Source organism: Trypanosoma cruzi, genomic scaffold (genome assembly GCF_000209065.1).
Source record: "Trypanosoma cruzi strain CL Brener 1047053516447 genomic scaffold, whole genome shotgun sequence".
Taxonomy (NCBI): Eukaryota; Euglenozoa; class Kinetoplastea; order Trypanosomatida; family Trypanosomatidae; genus Trypanosoma; species Trypanosoma cruzi.
Window position 1 is genome coordinate 14,980 of NW_001849512.1, and position 14,580 is coordinate 29,559.

A 14,580-nucleotide genomic window follows, 5' to 3' on the forward strand; every position below is an offset into this window, starting at 1 on the left:
CTTCGCACTCTATCCCTCTCCCTCTCCAGTAATTGCCATAAAACTCACTTTTTTCCTCCTCCTGCCGCAACATCAAACTCCTTCCAGGCCTCCATCAGCCTGTCGGCATCGCCGTGCACAGCCTCCCGCAACTTGGACGGACCACACTGTAGCACGCGCTCCACGCCACGTCGTAACTCCACTCTGGCGGCCGGATGAGACTCCTGTGGATTGTTGGATCGCGGCATGTAAGCTTCCTCCGGCACCTTTGTAAACACCGGCGGTGGGGGCGGTGGAATGCGCGAGGCACAAAGCTCGACAACCGCGCGAAACGCCAATGGTTCATACTGCGCAAGCATCTGTTGGGAGCGGGGAAGCAGCAATATGTTTTGCCGTCCAAACTCGTTACGCAGCTGCGCCCACCCGGTGCCATGCTCGCGGGCGGCGCTGTCTACATTTTTCCGCACAATCGCCCGGTTCCAATGGGACTGCTGCTCCACACGGTACCGAGTTTGCGTACGCATGAGAAAAAACAAACGCTTTAGTCCAACCTTCCGCTCGAGACGCGCCCGGCCACGAAGCATGCTGCGGATGCGGTCCAGCTCGAGCGAGGCTCTGTAGCTGCACGCGAGAGAGGTGCGGCGAAGCATGTTGGGAAAAATAAAACGCCACTACTAAAGCTCAAAACTCCGCGTTTAAAACGATGTCCACACAACTCCTTTTGACTCCCTGTCTGTCCACGCGGATGGGCCCAGAGAGTTACTGTTGCAGCTGCCTGACAGCCGGCACGCCTCCCTCCTTCTTTTGCGATGTCCTGTCCTTTATTTTCTTTTTTTGCCTCCTCCTCCCAGCCGCCACAAGAACAACAACTAAAAAATCCCCACAAAAAGGAAGAAAAAAAAAAGAAAGTTAACAACACATGTCCCCGAAAACCCATGCAAAAAAATAAATAATAACAAATGTGAGTATTGACGGAAATGAAGGGATATTTACCAACTTATTTCGCCGCTGTGTGTGTGTGTGTTTTTTGTTGTTGTTTTTTTTTTTTTTTGCCGCCATGGAAATAAATAAATAAATAAAAAAGGCCGAGCAGAGACGAACAACCAAAGAAAAAAAGAAAAAAGAAGAAATCCGCAAAAGGTGACGTAAGACCATACCAACATTGGACCCGTTGCTAATGAGCCTTTGGATGCCTACGCCTCCTCCTGATCCTGGATGTTGAAGTACTTCAGCTGGTAGGTGTCCTTCCCCCTGGCGAGGATGCGGATCCAGTCACGGAGATCCTTCTTCTTGAGAAACTTCTTCGTGAGGTACTTGAAGTACTTCTTGCGGTAGGCCATCGTCGTCGCAATCGTGAGGACATTGTTGCGCAGGCCAACGCGTACCTTCTCCGTCAGTTTCCCCTTGCGGCCATTCAACTTCACATTCTCCTGGAAGTACTGCTCAAAGTTGCCAAGAATCTCCTCGCTGAAGATGCCGTCATTGGCGGGAATGGTGCAGTCAATCTTGAACACCTTCTTTCCCTTCGCCAGTTGCTTCTGGCGGACGAAGCCGCGGGAACCGACCTTTGCACGAACCGCCACCATATTTACGTGTCTTGTAGAGATGTTCTGTGTGCGTGTGCGTGAATGATTTGACCTCCCTTCGCCTCACTCTTTGCTCCACCTAACAGACCCCACACACACACACACACGAAAAAAAAAAAAGAGTAGGCGCATGACAAGGGAATGAATGAGGAAACAAGGATGATAGGGAAAATAAATAAAAAGTAAAAAAAAAAAAAAACAGTAACTAAAAGTAAAAAAAAAAAAGGATATGCACATATCTATTGAACGCCATGCGTGTGGCATGATCACCCATTAATGTAATTGTAATAATAATAAAAATAGGAGGCACAATACAAAATAATGAAAAGAATAAAAAAAAAAGGAAGGTTGCCTTTGATGCAGTTCCTTCTTTTCCCGTCTTTTGTTGTTGTTGTTGTTGTTGTATTTGGGCTCCCGATCTCTTTTTTTTTTTTTTTTTATGCAACAGCTTACCCTTGTTTCCATACAATAACAATAACAATAAAAGCCATGTTTCACCTCATCGTTATGCAGCCCAATGGTCAGCCCTTCTCTCATTCTCTCAAAGTTCACCTAACAACCATTTATGGTTAGACGCCCTCCTCCTCATCATTTGGCACAACAGGGTTCTTCTCGTTCATTTGTGTGTCACCCTCCTCCTCTCCATCCTCTGCTGCTGTTTCTGCCTCATCTGACGCATTCCCACCATCAACACCGGAAACCACATGGCGCCAGATACGTTCAAACTCCGCGGCATCAGAGCCTTGAAGCGTTGAAGAGCCCTTGTGAACGTTGGTAAGGCCCGTTGGGTTTGGGTGGTGACCGGGCTGAATAAACCAGCGGTAGTACTCGTCGTCGTAGATCTTCTCCTCGGGTGTTGCAATCTCTGTCTTGTATCCCAGCTTCCCATCGCTTGCGCTGCGACGCAGATTACGAGCCCATGGTTCAACCCCCGATAAGGCCTCCTCAAGCGGTTTGAAGAGACGCTCTCGTAGAAGAGCGGCGTCTTTTTCCTCGCTTGTCACACCCTCCGATGCCTCACGAGAAGGCCAATAATTATGTCCTCCGCGGCCCTCTTCGTCGTACACGGCACGTTCCGCGGCACGGTACTGTGCCTCATAATTTGCCAGCGACCCTTCCGTAAAGCCGTCACGTCGCCAAGATGAAGCTGCATCCTCCCATGGGTGCCGCGCCATTTCGTAGAAACTGACATTTTGGGGCACATGAGCATTGGATTGCAGTGGCGGCACCACAGGGGTTCCCTTGGCGTCCAACTCGCCAAGTCCAGGCACCACCTCCAAGCCACCTGCATCCTCCACCATATCACTAATACGGTTTGCCTTGGCACACTGTGTAGGAACATGCAGCGGGGCAATACCCTCGTCCTGGTACGCCAAAGAGGTGTGCAGTCGCATCACATCCGCATCTAAGACTTCTTGCAAAGTGCGTGGGCTCCAACGAGGCCGTAGGAGGAATCGGTGACCATCAATCTCAACATTACGCTCAAATACGTCTTCAAAGTCAGGCAATGGTCGAGTTGGTTGGTGTGTCTTATGTAAATTGCGTTGACGCTCCTCTCGAATCTCCTCCCACGCCTCCGCGGATTTGTCAGTGTGCACACCCACACGGTAAAAGTCTGGTCGCCGAAGAAGTCGTGAAATATATTTAAACTCTGTTGCTAGTGACTCCGCCAAGGGCATAACACGCTCAGCCGATCCATCCCCACGCACCTCAAGTAACATCTCGTACGCTGCCCGGAGTGCAAAAGGTGACTGAAGTAACAGCTGATGCTTTACAGCGTACGCCCATTCAGAGAAATAGAGACAGTTACGTTTCACGATAAAGTAGATGGGCGGGTATTTTAACTGCGCCTTTGGATCCTCAATGCCGGGATCCGCATGAAGCAACTGCATGATTTCTACATCATTGTGGATTGGACATGTGTCCAGGGTAGGTAAATACCAACCTAGCTCAATGTCGCGGCCATCCGGCATACCAAAGGAGGTTAGCACCTGTCTCTTCAATGCATCAAGGCATGCGGTTTGTTGTAATTCCTCTCCCTCTTTATTCCCACTCCTTTGATCTTTCTGTTTTCCTTGTAAAGAAAAAACAAAATCGAAGGAAACCAATTTTCCCTCGCAACCCTCCAGACGAGCGTAGACATGACGTGGATGAGGTGCAGCACGTAAACTACGATAGGCGTGATATTCCTCTTGCCGTTGGCGATTCCAGGCGGCCAGCTTCTCTGTATCTCTATGAACCACAACATTAAATGTACCACGACGCTCCAGTACATATGCGTTAAATATTTCTGATGCATGTTGAAGCGACACCTCATCTTCTGGGGGTGTAATGTCCCACGGGGAGTGTGTATACCGTAGGCGATGATTCTCCAACTTGGATATCCCAGCCTCGACACTCGTAAGGGTATATGGCGTACACCGCGTTTGATCGCACGTGTTTTGCTTTGCCGTGATAGGTAGACGCTCAATTTCGCTCAGGGTGTTAATGATGTGGTTAACAGAAGGTTGATCCGCAAAGGAATCCTCAATCCAGCGTGCCCGCACAGGAGTAATGGCAACACGCTCCATCGCCGATGAGTGCGCCTCCTTCATCTTGAAACATGTCTCAAGAAGATGCCCCAGCTGCCAGGCAACCGCATCATTGTGCATATGTTCTGTGGTGTCAAACCAATCCTTAATGTGGTAACTCATGTCTGGCAGGGTCGTAAAGAGATCGGTCCAGCCAAGACGAAGTGCATCGCCTGCAAAAAGGGAAGTCCCGGTCAACATAATAAACTCTGCAAGGCCTGGGTACTTCAATGAAGTTTCGGGACGTGCAAGCAAACGTGTAAGACCACCATATGGAGTAATGCCCAGATTTGGACCGTCAAAGATAAACTCCGATGCATCCTTGAGAGCACAGTACTTGGAGTAGAGCGATACCCCGCAGCCCGTACCCCGACATTTACCATTTGTCAGTGCCATCAGTGGACGCGGGGCAGTATAGACCCGCCATATAAGTGAGGCATGTTGACGAATTGCATCATCCACACGATCCTCATACCGCAATGCATCCCGAAGCAGCTGCCCCACCTCACGCTCCTGCGCTTTGGTAGGAACTGAAGTTGTCGTGACCATCACAGAAGTGGAAGAAACGCTCGCAACACCGTTAAGAATGGCCCTCGCCTTTTCCCGCAACATCTCTGCCATATGCAGGTCAAAACCGAGCATCTCAAAGTTGAGACCACCACAGTAGTAGTTTGTCAGCCCGGATTGGGCCGCCTCCAGAACAGTGAGCTTCGAGTGCACAGCGTTTGTCGCCTTGTCAATTTCAACGCTCAACTCGCTAGCCGTCTTTCCACTCAGGGCCTGATGCGTTTTTGGTTCATTAATCATGATGGTCTTGGAGAAACGGCCGTCATTGCCCGTAATGGTGCGGTCGGCGTTGAGTGGTCTCGACATGGCCTGCATCATTTTGCGATCAAACTCACCAAAGAAGGGAGTGTTCAGGCCGGGCACTCTACCGTTACTATGACCGCGGTTATCGTATCTAAAATAGGCCGCCCCCTGAGTGTCTGACTGTTCCATGAGCGGTCCAAGCAGACTTTGTGACGGCAGCACACGCAAATCAATCCTGCCTTCACCAGGGCGCCGCTTGGAGAACATTTTATTCCAATGCTCAGGATGAGAGAAGACGCGGCGGTTTGGATCAAACGATGCATCCAGGTCTGGATGAGGGCCTAAAGTGGGATCCTGCTCCGCACACCATGCGTAGGAGTCGCCCTCGTTGTCGAGCGTCCGTGTGGGGTGCAGCTGGTCATCAAAGTCAAAGGCAACACGTTGATGGCGATGCGGCAGGCGTGCCTGGCCCTGCTCCTTCCCCCAGTGCATGTAATCGATGTAGTCCTTGTTGACACGGAATCGTTGGTGGGTGTTGTAGTGTGTAAGAAATTGTATGCCGGACTGCCGATTCGGGTGATTGGCGTAGCGTTGATAAAAGCGGAATTCAATCGGGGTCGCCAACGGGCGGTACTCACGCACGTCTAATGTCTTAATGCCATGCTGCGATGTTTCATAAATCAGCGGCCATGAGGCGTGACGATGACTCTCAGGCAGAACCCTCCTCCGCAGCATTTCCAGACGCCAATGAATACAATGAATCAATCCTTTTTGAGTAAAAGTAAAAAATCCTACAGCGGCAATGGATTACAACAACACCCAAAACCCTGGCTTCCAATCCTGGTACAACGACGACGACGGCCCGCTGCTGTAGCCGTTATTATTATTATTATTATTATTATTATTATTATTATTATTATTATGTCCACTCCTATTAGTCCCTACTATTAATACTACCCCTATGCCTACTAAACAGTCACGTGCGTGAAGACATGGGGTTCGGAAGAAAAGAAAAAAATGCATTCATCCTCGGCGAGTGGGTAAGCAATAAATCATGCATACGCATGCATCTGCGATAGTGTGCACACCACCCTAGAAGCGTTGCCTCACACACTCACTCACAAACACACACGCAGACAGATGGAAAAGAGAGAAATAGAGACTGTATGTATGTGTGTTTGTGTGTGTATGCGGAAGGAACTCAACAACACGATGTATGCACCATAATTTCATTGACCCAAACCACAGATGTCACGAACAACTCGGTTCAGCTACACCAAATCACGTGGGATGCATGTGCTTCTTCTCTCGCTCTTCCCCTCTCCCCCCCTCACTTTCCTTCTAGCAGCCTAAAACGCCAACAACTTTTGTTGGTTCTTAAAGACATTCATGTACATGTCCCATTCTCTGTTCATGAAGATGCAGAGCTCAATACTCTTGTCCTGCCGTAACAGGTACTCCCGATCGAAGATGTGCAATTGCTCAAATGCCATGCTCAAGGCGGATTGAGTGATGGGCGGCAATTGGCTATACAGTGGCCCTGAGTGTACCCCATGAGAAATTGGCGCCATACGCAACATGTCGCCCTCACTCATCACAAACTCGTGCAGTGCGTTACGGTACGCGCGGGAAAGCTCCAGTGCGGCCTCCCGCTCCGACCACGTGCCTTCACGAAAGTCCGGCCCAATCACATGAATCACATTCTTCTCACCATACCGGAACCATTTGGCGTCACACACACGCCAAACCGCCTTTACAACCTCGTCCGGGAATGGGCCACGTAAATTCAGCCAGTTGTAAATGGCTCCCGAGGCCCCTGTGGCACCATCGGCGGTCGTAAAAATGTGACGTAGATCTGCGGAGTCCACAACAACGACATTCTCGTCAGGCTCGCTGCCGGCGCGAACCATGCTACCCTGCAGCGTCATCTGATTTCCAAGGACACCGTATGGAGCCACCACAATCTTGCGCAGGAACTGTTCTTCCGGTGAGATGTAATAGCGCGCCAGGTACTGCTGCCGAAACACGTACGCCATTGCGCCCACACCAAGCGCCACTCGGATCCACGGGAAAGGCCGGATGGTATGCACGCCAAAAAGAACCCGCGGGGCGCGCTTACGGCCGTCGCGAGTGAAACCTTCTTTGTACGATACCATCGCAATCGACACTTAAAGGAATACAAGAGGGGAGGGAAAAAAAAAAAAGAGAGAGAGAAAAATTTCACTGCGTTCCATAATTGCAAAATTAAAGTGAGGAAAAGACATTCCAACTAAGCAGTGAGAGGTGCATACCGTACGCGTACAAAGAAACGCAGACTCTTTCAGAAATCCAAAAAGGATTCGACGGAAAATAATAATAATAATAATAATGATAGAAAAAAAACACTCATAGAAAAATAAATAAAAATAAAAATATATCCGCAAAGCACTACGCACTGACACTCCACTTTCAACAGATGCATACATATATTTAGCACTACGGAAATGGCGGAAGCCCACCACCAAAGCCACCACGACCGCCCGCAGCTCCAGGACCAAAGCCCATACGGAAGGCTGGATTTCCAGGCGGAGCGAAGTTGTCTGGGTCGGGTTCGCCGGGAAACACACGGCCAGGGCCAGGGCCCCACATGCCGCCCCCACGCGGCACATCACCAGGAAACATCGGGTCATAGCGGCAAGGAATGGCCCCAGTGCCGTGGAAGGCCTTGGGGTCAAGCTTCATCCCACCACTCGAGACACCCTCCGGAGAGAGGCTGCCGCCAGGCACCAAGTCGCCTTCACCGTAACGAAAGCCGGGCGGTCTCGGCCCCATTTCGGCAAAAAGCGGTTTGGTAACACCCCGAGGCTCCGCGAGAAAAGGTGCGTCAGGAATATACTCCTGACGACTCTCATATCCCTGCCGCTGTGTTTGTGTTGTAAAACCCATCGTTTCATTTCCGCCCCCACCACCACCGTTATTGTTGTTGTTCTTGTTGCTGCTGCAGGAGCGCTGTTGCTGCTCCTCAATAATCTCGTATAGCGCTGGCCGAAGTTGTGTGACGGCCGTCTCCGCCTTTTCCACTGTCCACTCGATTGATCCACGTAAATAAGACACAAGCGGCTCTTCTTCTGTGCAAATTGAAATGCTCACGGGCTGTCGCAACTCGGCAGTACCGCTTTCGTTCTGAAGAATCAGCACCAAATGCGTATCGTCCATAGGAACCCACTTTACCTTCACATTATTGTCACCCGTGTCGCCCACGCGATAGTGCATCTCTACCATGGACGGTGTTCTTTCGCTTTCTTTACGCAGTGTCTGCCATCCCTCTGTCGCGCTGAGATTCTCCGCCGTCGTTCCATTGGCGTGGCAACATGTCCATCGCTTCCTGTCGCCAGCTTCGCCGCCATGCATCGCAGACATCATAAGAAAAATTGCCCGCACAATCGGCGTCGGTGCCGCCGTCAAGGCGTTTGCAAGCTCCATGGGCTTTCCGTGTGGATGTAATAAAAGACAAATACCTCAAATGGAATATGTCAATATATACGTGTATGCATCAATGTGCCCCTTTTGGCGCAAACACACAAACGTTGTAGTCCTCTTTCTTTACTACCTCTGTTTTTTTTTTTTGTTGTTGTTGTTTTTATTACTATTATTCTTTGCTTGTTTGTTTGTTTGTTTTGTCCTTCAGTCGTTATTCCCCTCCTTTGGTATCAAAGACAAAAGTATCAAATAGAGAGAAAGCCGTTGGTGAGGCCAATACAAAATACGCACGTCACGTGTCTGTTTGCATCACACAAACGCATGCACTTCGTTTATTCCCGATGGCAGAGTCAAACAGATTGCAGAGACGTCAACCTCCCGCAGGCAAGAAGGATACAAACACAAACACACACACAAAAAAAAAAAAAACAAGAAGAGTCAAACAGCACTTAATCCAAAACAACACAATGAATTAACAACAACAACAACAAAAAAAGGAGTAAATTTGAAAAAATAGAGACTCATTTCGTTTTTTTTTTTTTTTTTGGTGTGTGACTGTGCGTCCGTTGAGGGAGTTTTCTTGTTTCTTTCACCCGCTCAAGAAAAAAAAAAAAAAAATGAATTTTATCTTCGCCTCCATTTTACATAAATGTATAAACTTATGCAGGGTGTCCCCTCTTTGCCGTTGGTCGCTCACTCACACGCATAACTGCACACAAACACGCTCCTTTTCACGTTTATGTGCTGTAAATTTCATTTCATTTTACATCACAGGAGATGTGGCCCTTTCCTTTTTTTTTTTTGCTTTATTTCCCTCGTTTCCCCTTTTTAAAGGTCATGACTGCATGGTTTTCGTCTGGCGAGTTATTTCCTCCTTCAATGCGTGTCGCTCTGTCAGCATTGCCTCACGGGCCTTGCGCGTCTCCTGCATCAGCAACTCACGCTCCCTCTCAAGCGCTAACGCTGCCTCGCGCTTGGAGAGAAGCTGCAGCACCGTCTGGAGCTTCCCAAACTCCGTCATGCGTTTAAAGCGCGTCACAGCGAATGACTTTGCCTCCATTTCCTCGTGCTCCCGCTCACTCCGCGTCAAAACATCCGCCTCGCGCTGGCGCTGCAATTCACCAAACAACTTCTCGTGCTCCAACTGTTTCAAAGCAGCCTCCTCCTTTAAGACGTTAATTTTGTTGGCGGCAATAACGAGCGCTTCGCTCATGCGTATCCGCTTCCGTTCCTCCTGCAGCGCACGTTGGGCGCGTGCCTCCTTACGGCTTTGGTAGAAGCGCGAGAGACGTTCCTCCACCTTCTGCTGCTGCTCCTCTGCCGCCTTTCGCACCTTCTCTTCACGCATCTCAGCCCGTTGGCGGGCCAATTCCCGCAGCTCCTCAGACTTCGCCGCCCGTTCCAACAGCTTCACATGCAACTCCTCTTGCCGCCGCCTCTGCCCCTCCTGCAGAAGCTGCAGTTTCTCCTCCTTCGCCTTATGTTTTTGCCGAATCATCAACTTCTGCTGCTCCTGCAGTTCCGCCACACGCTCAAAGCGCTGCTGTCGCTCCTCCGATAGCCGCTGCCGCTCCTCCTGGCGCTGCTCTATCTGCCGCTTCTGCGCCTCCAAACGTCGGGCGTTTTTCTCAGCCGCTCGCGCCTGACGTTCCTGAATTCTCTTTTGGTAAAAGGCCTCGAGTTCACCGAGTTTCCGTCGCTGAAGAGCCATACGCTCCGCCGCCCGCTCATGTGCAATTCGCTCCTCTTCCTTCTTCGTCTCCATTTTTGCTCGCATCTCCTCCTCGACCTGCCGCTGTCGTTCCTCTGCTATGAGTTGACGCTCATGCACATCCCTCGCAAAGACCAACTGCTTCTCTATCCGCTTCCGCTCGTTCAACAGAGCGCGCCGCCGCCGCTCGTGATCCTCTTTAAGGGATGCCGGTAACTCCACCGAAGTTTCTTGCTTAGTGTCTTCGTTAAACGCCTTCACAACGTCGGCCAGTTTGACGCGACGGCATAACTCCATATACTTCTCTTGCATGCTTTCAAGTAACTCCTCGCAGTATCGCCGGCGACGCTTCGCCCGCATAGATTTCACCATCTGACGCATTTCCGGATCTTTCGGAAGCAACGCATCCTCCTGAATGGAAGTGGGCGGTATCAAGTCATTTACCTCAATACCGTTCTGTAGCAGTACAATAGCAGAGCGTGGGGAATTGATTGAAGGAACACTGGCACCGATTTCAAAGGGGCGCCATGTGTGTAACGTCACAAAAAGGCTAGGGTAACGCGTCCCATGCATCCACCGCAGATCAATATTGCGCAAGTTCAAATGAAATGACTCGCTGTACTCTGGCGGGGTGCAAAGCAATACACGAAGTAATTTCCCACAAAGCTCCGCATTTAACACGCCATCATTCTTTTGAGGGAACAACGCTCCTCCTCCTCCTCCTGTGGGACTGGTAACAGAACCGCCTTTCACTGATGAAGTGGGGTACAATGGTTTTTGCGGCACCAACGACTTCACCATTTCCCCCTTTTCTGGCTGCAAACTATGGGATACTTCCCGCGCCAATTGCATTGATACTTGTTTCGATGGCGATCTCGTCGCCGCGGTGGCTCTTCCCGGTGATGTTTCCCGCGACTTTGGCTCCGATGGAGACAATGACGGTGTTGTCGTGACTGCCACCCATGAGGCATGCGAGGATCGCCCTCGATTCTGACGGAGCGGCAAGACATTTTCTGGCAGCGGAGCAGATGTCGATGGGGACGTCGAGGGTGGCACAGTAGTTGTACGCGCTCTATCACATGCTGCGGCTGGTGCAAGCTGCGAATCCGCCGCCCCACGCTTTAATAACTGTTTGTAAGCTGGAAAAGCGGGCGACAATTGACTTTTGGCCTTTCTGTTTCGCCTACGTGCCTCGTATTCGCGCTCGGCTATGGTCGGCTCGCTGCTTGATGGCAGACGCCTGTCGAAGTCCGTAAGGACAAGTTTCAGTCCAATCGTCTGCGTTGTCTCTGGGGTCCCAATGTGGTGCTTTAGCAGCTCCGGCTCGTACTTCTCATAGTCGCACAGCAGCCTCATGCGGGCCCGCTCGTCCAAAACTTTGGGGATATTCGGGATACTAACCGTGGGCCCCCGATCCTTGTTGGAGCCGACCTTGTGATAAAAGGACACCTTCTTTTCAGACTGCATCGTAACGCCCCCCTCTTTGTTGCAAGCCGTCACTCTCAACTTCCCCGACTAAGAGATACTGCCTCTTCGTTTTTTTGTGTGTTTTGTTGCGTTTGTCGTTGTTGTTGTTTCACTCCCCTTCTCTCTTTTTTTGTGTGTGTCTAGTAATGGTATACGCACCTTGATTGGGTTTCTAATGAGCGCGTGTACAGTCAGTCGTTGCCGGTGTATCCAGGCACCCCTTTTGCTTCCTTACCTCGTTCTTCCGTTTGTCCTCGGTATTAACGTCGCGGCCACATTATGGCACGCACGCAAAAGAAAAATTAAAAAAGGAAAAAAAGAAAGAAAGAAAGAAAAATAAAGTAAAAAGAAAGAAGAGAAGAACGTGCGCATAAAGACGGGTAGACATTTCAAATGCGGCAAACACCGGCCCGTTTTTTTTTTTGGTGTTTTTGGGATGCATAAAAGAAAAAAGAAAATTATTTGTACTTCATTTCCTTCATATCTGTTTTTTTCATTCTCGATGGCATCAGCCTCTCTCTCTCTCTCTCTCTCTCTCCCTGTTTTTTTTACATACGACAGACTCTTTTCTTCGCTGAGTTTCATTGTTGTTTCCTCAGCCTCTCTTGTGCTCTACGCCCGTAAATGCACGGCGGCGGCCCCCTTTTCGTGGTATTCCTCCCGAGCAAGACACAAGTGCGAAAACGTTGGCATCGATGCCACAACGGAAGCACCGATCCAGGTGGCCAGGTCGCGATCTGGAAAAGCAACGCAATTGATCGTTTGTTCCCCACCGTTATTCCGCGCCGACACTTCTCGCTGCAGCCGCTGCTCGATACCGGGGAGCATCGTGTTCCCGCCGCCGAGCACAATGCTCTCCCATAAGCGCGGTTGTGCGTACGATGGTGCCCGCCGCACGACTTGTGTCACGGCCTCCGCCCACCCCACTTCTCCGTCCCCGGCACCGAAACCGGCGTCGTTCGCCCTCGAGGGGTTAAAAAGCAGCTCGGGGACCATGAACTGACTCTCGTGAAGAAAAATGCGCTGCTCATCGGGCAACTCGTAGCTATCGGGGCGTGGCTTATTGCGTAAATTTTTCAACTCAATTTCGGCATCGGCGGCGACGTAGCAGAGGGAACGCTTAATTTTATCGACAAGGCAGCGATCCTGTGGGGTGGAGAGGGCGTATCCTTTACCCCGCAAATATTCAAGTAAACGATCCGTCAAGACACGTCCAGCTATGGGTGAGGAATAGAAAGTGTGATGCAGGCTGTAACCCTCCCAGACGGCGTTTACTGTGGTGCAGTCCTCACCGCTGTCCACCACGAGACCCGTCGTGCGACCCGTGGAGTACAACGTCGCTGCCGCAGCATTCGTCATGGCAAGCAGTGGAACGTCAAAACTTTCAAAAAAAATTTCACAGATGCGTTCACGGTCCTCACGTGGGGTGGTGACGGGTTCCACCCAGAGCAGCGGTGTGTCATGTGGAACAAGAGGAAGCCATTTATACAATGCATCGTGTAGGATGTGCTCAAGGGCCTTGTAGCTGACCACACGACGACTCTGGACGGGGTAACTGAGTTCCAAAAGTCCGCGCCGCTCCCACGCGGCATCCCCGGAAAAAGTGTCACCGTGATGCTGCAACAGAGACCCGAGCATGCCGCTATTATACGGTGTGCCTACGACAGTTGGAGCCACCACGCGTGGTGCCTCCTCGCCACCAAAGCCAAGCCTGGTAGTGCTCGATCCCACATCCACCACAACAACAGAATGCTGCATTTTGTAACGTGAGGAGCTAACAGATCAATCCACAGCGCCACTTACAACCGTCATTAAAAAATAATAATAATAAAGTAATAAAAAGAAAGTAAACGTACAGTTTCCTTTTTTTTTTTTTTTTTTTTTAGGAAGAAACAGACAACATTTTGCAACCAAAACAGCGGCAATCATCCTTCCCATCACCATTCAAATAAAAAGTAAAAAAAAAGAAAAAAAAGCCTCCATATATACCACACACAAACACACACACTCACAAAAAAAAAAAAAGGGATGAGACAACAATGAAGGCGTCCAAACAATAAGAAACCGTTCACCCTCTTAACAACAACAGACACTCGGAATTACAAACAAACACGTAAATACTAATGAATGTAACACACACATATGTACATGTATACATATATATATATATATCCCCCTCCCCCCCCCCCCAGTGAGCTGGCGTTACCATCCAATGTTACCACAACCCCCATCCCATTATCTTCACCCCAATTCCCTCCCTCCCTCCCTCACTCCCCCTACCAACACGTACTACACTAAAGACACATTCCTATCCTGTTTTGTTTTTTTCCTTTTTTACTTTTGCCCATCCCCACATATATATATATATATTATACATAAAATTTGGCCATTTCACTTTTGCGGGGAAAATTCACCGCTGCGGCTAACATACAAGCCGCCCCCCGGTGGATCAAACACAGCCGGCTTTTTGCCAATAACTTCCCTTGTCCCCTCGATAGCACTCTTGTGAGCCTCAAGGACTAAACTCATCTCCCTATTGCGTTGATAAAATTCATGCTCATTAAGAGCACCTAAAATCCAGCGCTGTTTATTTGTGTTGAAGCTAAACGGTTGTTGACGAAAATACATAAAAACAACAACAAGTGTGACGCCCACAAGAGCCGCAGAAAGAAATATTTGATCTGGCACCAAAAGCATAAGAAAAATTTTTCCCTCACGGTGGGTGCGCTGCGCTTGCTGAATGGACGCCACACGCGCATGAGCGTTCATATTATTATTGCGATACAGCATACCCTTCTCAGAGGCACGTGCGCCAGGAGAAAAAGCATGCAGATAAGGTTTCATCCCATTCCACAATGTTCGACGAAGCATTTTTTTTTTTTTCCCTCTGGTTCTATCTCCTTTCTTTTCCGTGTTTATGCGTTTGAATACGTTTCCTCTTTACTCGCCTCCTCCTTGAATTGCTTGAGGATGAGAATTAGTTTCTTGTTAGAAACTT

The 14,580-nt window shown here is 49.7% G+C and overlaps 8 protein-coding genes across 8 annotated transcripts, besides 16 other annotated features; all 8 read right to left on the reverse strand.

Annotated features, from left to right (window-relative positions):
- Positions 1-14,580: part of a sequence feature (heterozygous, non-Esmeraldo-like haplotype) that runs on past the window's edge.
- Tc00.1047053509747.10 (hypothetical protein, conserved) lies at positions 45-629 on the reverse strand (the record flags this gene model as incomplete). The annotated part of the gene is made up of 1 exon (XM_807231.1): positions 45-629. One exon carries the CDS (start codon positions 627-629, stop codon positions 45-47), a length of 585 nt encoding a protein of 194 aa, XP_812324.1.
- Positions 1,041-1,062: a sequence feature (AT_rich).
- Tc00.1047053509747.20 (60S ribosomal protein L22, putative) lies at positions 1,173-1,565 on the reverse strand (the record flags this gene model as incomplete). Its single annotated transcript, XM_807232.1, has 1 exon — positions 1,173-1,565. The coding sequence occupies one exon, from the start codon at positions 1,563-1,565 to the stop codon at positions 1,173-1,175; it is 393 nt and encodes a 130-aa protein (XP_812325.1).
- Positions 1,734-1,790: a sequence feature (A-rich).
- Positions 1,852-1,907: a sequence feature (A-rich).
- Positions 1,948-1,969: a microsatellite.
- Tc00.1047053509747.30 (hypothetical protein, conserved) lies at positions 2,135-5,680 on the reverse strand (the record flags this gene model as incomplete). Its single annotated transcript, XM_807233.1, has 1 exon — positions 2,135-5,680. The coding sequence occupies one exon, from the start codon at positions 5,678-5,680 to the stop codon at positions 2,135-2,137; it is 3,546 nt and encodes a 1,181-aa protein (XP_812326.1).
- Positions 5,823-5,868: a microsatellite.
- Tc00.1047053509747.40 (hypothetical protein, conserved) lies at positions 6,295-7,101 on the reverse strand (the record flags this gene model as incomplete). The annotated part of the gene is made up of 1 exon (XM_807234.1): positions 6,295-7,101. One exon carries the CDS (start codon positions 7,099-7,101, stop codon positions 6,295-6,297), a length of 807 nt encoding a protein of 268 aa, XP_812327.1.
- Positions 7,294-7,318: a microsatellite.
- Positions 7,337-7,362: a sequence feature (AT_rich).
- On the reverse strand, positions 7,421-8,407 carry Tc00.1047053509747.50 (hypothetical protein, conserved; the record flags this gene model as incomplete). Its single annotated transcript, XM_807235.1, has 1 exon — positions 7,421-8,407. One exon carries the CDS (start codon positions 8,405-8,407, stop codon positions 7,421-7,423), a length of 987 nt encoding a protein of 328 aa, XP_812328.1.
- Positions 8,580-8,602: a microsatellite.
- Positions 9,240-11,582, reverse strand: Tc00.1047053509747.60 (hypothetical protein, conserved; the record flags this gene model as incomplete). Its single annotated transcript, XM_807236.1, has 1 exon — positions 9,240-11,582. One exon carries the CDS (start codon positions 11,580-11,582, stop codon positions 9,240-9,242), a length of 2,343 nt encoding a protein of 780 aa, XP_812329.1.
- Positions 11,887-11,945: a sequence feature (GA-rich).
- Positions 12,096-12,123: a microsatellite.
- On the reverse strand, positions 12,195-13,340 carry Tc00.1047053509747.70 (actin-like protein, putative; the record flags this gene model as incomplete). The annotated part of the gene is made up of 1 exon (XM_807237.1): positions 12,195-13,340. One exon carries the CDS (start codon positions 13,338-13,340, stop codon positions 12,195-12,197), a length of 1,146 nt encoding a protein of 381 aa, XP_812330.1.
- Positions 13,393-13,424: a sequence feature (AT_rich).
- Positions 13,441-13,466: a microsatellite.
- Positions 13,723-13,754: a microsatellite.
- Positions 13,834-13,857: a microsatellite.
- Positions 13,937-13,966: a sequence feature (AT_rich).
- On the reverse strand, positions 13,974-14,453 carry Tc00.1047053509747.80 (hypothetical protein, conserved; the record flags this gene model as incomplete). Its single annotated transcript, XM_807238.1, has 1 exon — positions 13,974-14,453. One exon carries the CDS (start codon positions 14,451-14,453, stop codon positions 13,974-13,976), a length of 480 nt encoding a protein of 159 aa, XP_812331.1.